At 39.8% G+C, this 7,500-nt stretch overlaps 1 protein-coding gene across 1 annotated transcript in view; it reads left to right on the forward strand.

The window, feature by feature from the left end:
- Positions 1 to 7,500, forward strand: part of LOC135207248 (methenyltetrahydrofolate synthase domain-containing protein-like) — a 420,744-nt gene that overhangs the window by 213,108 nt on the left and 200,136 nt on the right. Inside the window, 1 exon segment of the mRNA XM_064238898.1 lies at positions 5,103 to 5,293. Within this exon segment, the coding sequence (XP_064094968.1) occupies positions 5,103 to 5,293 (191 nt within the window).

Here is a 7,500-nt window from a genome sequence, read left to right on the forward strand (position 1 = left end):
AGACTTCTCCGGTTTAGTGGACTCACACCGAAGAAGCAGCTTTTTCGTCAGCTAAAATTTTGTTTTCTTCTTCAGAGCTGGACCATTTGGTGAAGAATATTTTTAAAGTATTTGAGGTATTTAGTTTTTTGGGACTGGACTATTGCCTCTTTAGCTCGCAAGATTGAAGACTGTCAGTCTTTAGAAGAAGATTTTGCCACAGACTGGTTAGGATTTCTGTCCTGTGCGGATTAAGGCTGTTAGAAGATGGTTCAGCGAGAATTAGCAGCCCTTTTCACAATGGGAGTGATGAAGAGAGAGAAAGGTGGTGTTCTTTCGTGTCTAAAGGAGTCACTAATAACCAGAAGTCGGCTCTCATGTTTGCTCCTCTCTGTAAATCTCATCTTTTCCCTGAAGAAACCATTCAACAAATTCTATCGGATTTAGAAAAGAAATCTACTAATGACTCCTTCTTCAGTCTTCCAGACGTTCCGAAAGAGCCTACTCCGACAGGAGCTAAGTCTTCTCCATCTTCAGAAGCATCCCTTTCGAGGGAATAAACCTAAGTGGGGCAACGGACCACAGGACTAATTGCGTCCACAGTACAAGTCCTCAAAGAAACCTCCCCCAAACATTCGGACAAGTGAGAAGCCGTTCCTTCACGTGCAAGTAGGGGCAAGACTCCATCTTTTTTGGGAAGAATGGAGTCGAAGAGGTGCAGAGCAATGGGTAGTTCAAGTTCTTCGAGAGGGATACTCGATTCCTTTTGTTTTAGATCCTCCTCTCTCCGATACACCAATCAGCTTAACAGCATATTCTCCAGGATCAGAGAGAGCTTTGGCTTTAGCAGCAGAGGTCAATGCACTCATCAAGAAGGGAGCAATAGAGGAAGTCCTCGACAGTTTCTCAGGGAATTCTTACAACAAGGACTCTTTGTAGTTCCCAAAGCCTCGGGAGGTTGAGGCCAGTGCTAGATGTAAGCGCATTGAACCTTTTTGTGCTGAAGACAAAGTTCAATATGGAAACAATCATTCTCTGATGTCGGCACTTCGCCCAGGCGATTGGATGGTGTCCCTGGACATGAAGGACGCTACTTTCATGTCCCGATTCACCAGAGTTCAAAGAAGTTCCTGAGATTTTGTGTTCGAAGGGAGGACATATCAATTCAGAGCCCTTTGTTTTCGGCCTTTCGACGGCCCCTCAAGTATTTACTCGTGTTCTTGCTCCATGGGGAAATGGCTGCATATGTTGGGCATAAATGCAGCATTTTAACCTGGACGACTGGCTTCTCAGATCGGGTTCGAGGACACAGTGCGTGAAGGATTTACGGAAGACACTGTCATTAGCGAGTCAATTGGGAATTCTCATCAACCTGGAGAAGTTCTCCAATTCATGCCGTCCCAGAAGATCCCCTATTTGGGGATGATTCTGGACTCTCAGACTTTCGGGTTTTTCTGTCCCCGAAAAGAATAGAATCTTGCCGTCAAAAAAGGTTGAGACCAATTCCTGAATCGTCAGTCCTCCTCCGCCTTGGAATGGATGAGTCTTCTAGGGACGTTATCATCAGTAGAGACGTTTGTAAAGTTGGGTGGGTTGTCTTCACATGAGATCTCTTCAGTTTTATCTCAAAGCGAGTTGGTGTCGGAAGTCTCAACCAGACGTATTCGTTCCCAGTGTCGGAAGAGATCAAGAACGACTTGAGATGGTGGATGTCGAGGGAAAGATTGCAAGAGGGTCTCTCCCTGACATTAAGGAACCCAGACGTAGAATTATACTCCGACGCATCGGACAGAGGTTGGGGAGCTCTCCTAGGGACCAAAAAGATCTCAGGATTATGGTCAGAGAAAGAGAGATTGAATCACATCAACATGAAGGAGTTGAAGGCGATTTGGTTCGGTCTGCAAGCATTCGCTCCTTTGGTCGTGGGAAAGAGAGTGGCAGTATACTCCGACAACACCACCGCTCTATCTTATATCAGGAATCAGGGAGGAACCCATTCATTCTCCCTCAACAAAGTCGCTAGAAGATCTCCTCTCTGGTCTCAAGATCGGGATATTTCCCTCGTTCCCGAGGTTTGTACAGGGGAAGTTAAATGTACTGGCAGACGAACTCAGTCGAGTAAACCAAGTTCTTCCCACGGAGTGACATTGCAAGACAAAATTTGTCAGGAACTGTGGAAACTTTGGGGAAGACCTTCAGTGGATCTGTTTGCCACGTCGAGGAACAATCGACTTCCGATCTTTTGTTCCCCAGTTCCAGATCCTCTTGCTTGAGAAGACCGACGCAATGCTTCAGGATTGGACGGGTCTAGACGTTTACGCCTTTCCCCCATTTGGAATGATCAGAGAGGTGTTGAACAAGTTCCTCTCACATCAAAATGTGTCAATGACGTTGGTAGCACCATTCTGGCCCAGGAAAGAGTGGTTTCCAGACCTTCTCAAGTTGGTTATAGACCATCCCAGACTTCTTCCTCAGTATCCTCGGCTACTCAAACAGCCCCACTTCGACAGGTATCATCAGAATTTGTCCGCTCTGTCACTGACAGGGTTCAGACTGTCCGGAAACTCGTCAGAGCGAAGGGGTTTTCTCGTAGAGCGGCAGAGGCTATTGCTAACTGTCGAAGAAGCTCTTCTGCCAAGCTTTACCATCAAAGTGGGAGTCTTTAGGACGTGGTGCAGAAGACATAATTTCTCGTCTTCTAAAACCTCTGTGACAGAAATAGCTGATTTTTTGCTGTACCTTAAAGAAGTTAAGAACTTGTCGGTATCGACAATTAAAGGGTACAGAGCTATGCTGTCCTCAGTGTTTAATTTGCATAGAGGGGTTGACATCTCCTCTAACCAGGATATTGGAGATTTAATTAAATCTTTTAATACAGTAAAGTATCCAAGAAGGATAGTGGTGGACTGGAACTTGGACGTAGTTTTTAACTTTTCTGATGTCTTCACGATTCGAGCCACTTCGTGAAGCGTCTTTGAGAGATGTAACGAGGAAGGCACTTTTTTCTCTTCGCTTTGGCTACAGCAGGAAGAGTGAGTGAGTTACAAGCCATCCGCAAAGAGGTGGGGTTCAAAAATCATAATGCGGGTTTGTTCTTTTGTTAACGAATTTTTAGCAAAGAACGGAATCTCCTCTAACCCATGGCCTAAATCTTTTTTGTACTTAAGGGATTATCTAATATAGTGGGTCCGATGGACGAAGAATATTTACTATGTCCTGTCAGAGCTCTGAAATGTTACCTGTCAAGGACACAATCCGTTAGAGGTAATTCGACCGACTTTGGTGTTCGGTTAAGAATTCTGCAAAACCCCTCTCCAAGAACGCTATTTCGTTCTTTTTGAGAAGTTCTAGGATACTGGAGTTCACAACTCTTCAAGTCCAAGATCAGACTCTAAACTGTGCTTAAGGTGAAAGCACATGAAATACGTGCAGTGGCGACATCCTTAAGCTTCAAGCACAATATGTCGCTTTGTTTCCTCGATTCTTCAATCTACGTTTTGGAGATCGAGATCTGTGTTCGCCTCATTTTACCTGAAGAATGTAGAGGTTACCTATGATAGTTGTTGTAAATTGGGTCCTTTGTCGGTAGCGGGCATGGTGTTGGGAAAGGGAAACATAGGGGAACTTTCTATCCTCTACTGTCCCCCCTCCTCGCCTTGTTATAGGTTGTTGAGTCGTGGGCAGACTGGAGGCTCATAGTACTTTGGAGAACCTCCAGATCTTATTTTATTACTTTTGAGTATGTCATTATTTTTGGTATAGGTGATGGTCTGTTGTTTTTTATCTGGTTTCTGAAGCCCAGGGCAAGGGCATTATCTGTTTTTTAATATTTTTGTCAACCAACGGTCTTGTCCATGGTTACCACAAAATCCCACTAAGTGGGGACGACCCCTGGCCTATACTGCCACGTCTCATACGAGTGATGAGAGCGATAACCAGAGCAGTATTCTCTGCAGCTGCTCTCTCACAAGGTAGGGTACTGCCAACATTTGCTGTTTAATGTGGTCTTACTGTCATTTTTATGTAGTCCATCTACCCTCCTTCCGGGTAGTTTGGATTCAGCTATGTAACTGTTTCGGTAAGTCACTTATGTGAAAATGATATTTTCATGATAAAATAAAAGTTTACATATACTTACCGAACAGTTCACTAATCAAAGCCCACCCACCTCCCCCCCCACAGATGGACGTGGCGCTAAACGAAACAAAAATTGACGGTAGAAGGCTAGCAGTACCCAGGGTTCCCGGATGTGGGCGGGTCTTGTATCACCTATACTTCAAGATAGCAACGCCGCTGGCGCCAACAATTTGAATTTCGACTGCCGTAGGTAAGAAGCTATAAGCTATGTAACTGTTCGGTAAGTATATGTGAAACTTTTAGTTTTATCATGAAAAATATCATATTTATATATATATATATATATATATATATATATGTATATATATATATATATATATATATATATATATATATATATATATATATATATATATATATATATATATATATATATATATATATATATATATATATATATATATATAATGTGTGTATGCATATACAGACAGTCCATCGTTATCAGCGGGGGTTCTGATAAGCAAAAACCACCATTAACTTTTTTTTATTCTGAATTTTAATATAGTACCTTTTTAGTGTGCATATATGGAAACATGAGTAAATGTATTTATGTATTGTGTGAGTGTGTTCCAGTATGAGAGTATCTGCCCTTGTGCAGTTTTTTATTTCCTTTCATTTATTACCGTACCTAATGACCTATTTGGTCGGTTGCAGTACTTGGCATCTGGTCTAGACCTGGCATTTTATTCAAATCCGTTGGGCCAGCCGTCTGAGAGCTGATAGTCAGTTCAGTAGTCTGGTTAAACTATTTCAATAATATATAATAATAATAATGGGTGTTATGTCTTCTTGCTTAAAAGTTGATGTGTGCAACAATTTACAGTAAGTATTCTTCTTGGTGTATAGTGTAGTATCTGTTAAGGTTTAGTACATTGTAAGTTTTGAAAAATTGGTAATAAATTAATACCACAGTAAAGTAAAAAGTTAAAGGCTATAAGAAAATAGGGTGTCCAGAAGGAAGGTTTCATTTTTTTGTATATTTGCAGGTATTTGAAGATCTTCCAGAACGACTATTTGGTCCACATGATGTACCAGTGGATATTATTGTTACACCCACTGAAGTGTTTAATGTAAGCCATCGGCTATCAAAACCTGAAGGCATTTATTGGCATTTACTTACTCCTGAGAAGTTCAAACAGGTTCCCATTTTGAGGGTACTTAGAGATCAAGAACAAGAGTAAGTACATTATTTATATATTTACAAATGTTTCAACTATTTTTTTGTGGCTTTGTTTGATTAACTTTATAGACTATGTATATGGTTTCTGTGCCATGGAAATTTTTCTCATTTGTTATGCCAGTGATGGTTTATAATTTTCCTTTGTTATTTTCCCTCCCTCTACTGGAATTGCCCTGAATATCATTTGTGGAGCCAGTTGTCCCATCAGAATTAAGGTACAAAAAAATTAATATCTGTTCTTGTAACTTGAGTTCCAAAAATATGAAATAACTATTCCAGGTAGACTCAGAATTATGGAATACATTGTGTCTCAACATGCAAATTAAGTTCCTAATTATGTGAAGCCGTCTTCAAAAGAAGGAAAACTATGAAAACTCAAATATGCAAGCCTACCCTAAAAATATGACCCAGTAACTAGACAGTTCTACTACTAGGTGGACATCACACCAGCACAAATGATTCAAGGTTAACCCTTTTGCTTATGACCCTCATAAGTAGTTACCACTGTTGGAAGTGTAGTACAATCTCTTAAATCCGGCATTCTGTGGTCCGGGAACTCCCATTATGTTAATTGGGATCATTTTGAATCGGCTGCTGTTATTTCTTGAGTGGCTACAAGAGTGCCACCATGTTTCAGTTTTGGGATTTTTTCAGATTTTGGGACTGAAGGTTGCTTGCTAAATATACAAGCACAGTTTATTTTCAATGAAAACCTTCTGTGAAACTAAAAATATACAGCATACAAAAGAACCGTAATTTCATACCTGCATACTTTTGTATCACCTGACCATTAAAATTTTTTCCCAAAACATTTCATATTATACATTGTGCATAGTTCTCAATGTATTTTCAGTATGCTATTACACTAGGCTAGGCTTTCTATGCCTGTCTCAGTTTTGATAGATATCACATATAATTCATAGGCTATTATATCTGAGTTAGCTTTGAGCCAAGAGATAAGCCTAGAAGCAAAAGTTCATTAGGTTAAATGTGAATTTTCATACATTAAATCAGGCTTTCCAAGCTTGTGACTTGTCGAAGAAGTCATTACTACATCATATATAATTACTACTGTGTAAGACACTGGCATAAACAACAGCATGTATATTGACATGAATAATTGAATTGAGAAACAACTGTTTGCTGATGTCACTTAGCATAACTAACACACCTTTAAAAAATGTTGTGTTACAGGTGTTGAATTATAAAAATTTTAAAATTTCCAAAGATGATTTCCATAAGTGAAAATAAAGTAAATCTTTATTTAGCCTGTATGCGAAGGAGAGGAATGTGTTATGAAAGTATGCCACTAAATTTACAGTTGTAGCTGTGGCTGAAATAACAATTAATGTGCAGGCCACAAAATGTTTTGGAAGAGGTAAAAGCAACATCTGATACTGGCAAAATCACACCTTTACTTCATTTAACTTGATGCATTTATAAATAAAGTAAGCTGTATTTTTTAAACCCAGGTTTAATAATTTACAAAGAAGCATCTCCAAAATGTGTTCCATTCAGCAGCAAAGGGCTGTGATGATGTCTGTAAACTGCAATCAGCTGATGATTTTAAGAATGTAAATAGAGTACTGTCAGAATGCAAATGGCACCTGAATTGTATGTTTATAAGTTATAATACGATAATAATATGACAATAATGTATGAAACATAACTGCAAGCAGTACAGTGTTCCCCCCGTATTTGCAGGGGTGTGGGTACCAGACACCCCCCACGAATAGCTCGAATTCCTAGATAGATAGAACTCCCCCCTAAAAATGCTTATATCTGCCTATCTTGAAAGTTCAAATACCAAATGTATACTTAAAGTATCATCCTACATCAAATACACCATTGAATTGGTATTATTCATATCATTTCAAAGTCATCTGAAACATTTTTTACCATTAGAAATATATAAACAGCCAATAACAGAGAGAGAGAGAGAGAGAGAGGAGAGAGAGAGGAGAGAGAGAGAGAGAGAGAGAGAGAGAGAGAGAGAGAGAGAGAGAGAATAACTCCTTACGATATCAAAAGATTGAAATGAACTTTTATAGGCAACACTTCTTCCCCTCCCATAAATACATATATCTTTTCCAGAGAATAGAGAAAGAGAGGGCTGAACAAGTATCTATTTACCTGTCTATCAGTTCTTTTGGAGAGAGAGAGAGAGAGAGGAGAGAGAGGAGAGAGAGAGAGAGAGAGAGAGA

This window comes from Macrobrachium nipponense, chromosome 32 (assembly GCF_015104395.2).
Source record: "Macrobrachium nipponense isolate FS-2020 chromosome 32, ASM1510439v2, whole genome shotgun sequence".
Classification (NCBI taxonomy): Eukaryota; Metazoa; Arthropoda; class Malacostraca; order Decapoda; family Palaemonidae; genus Macrobrachium; species Macrobrachium nipponense.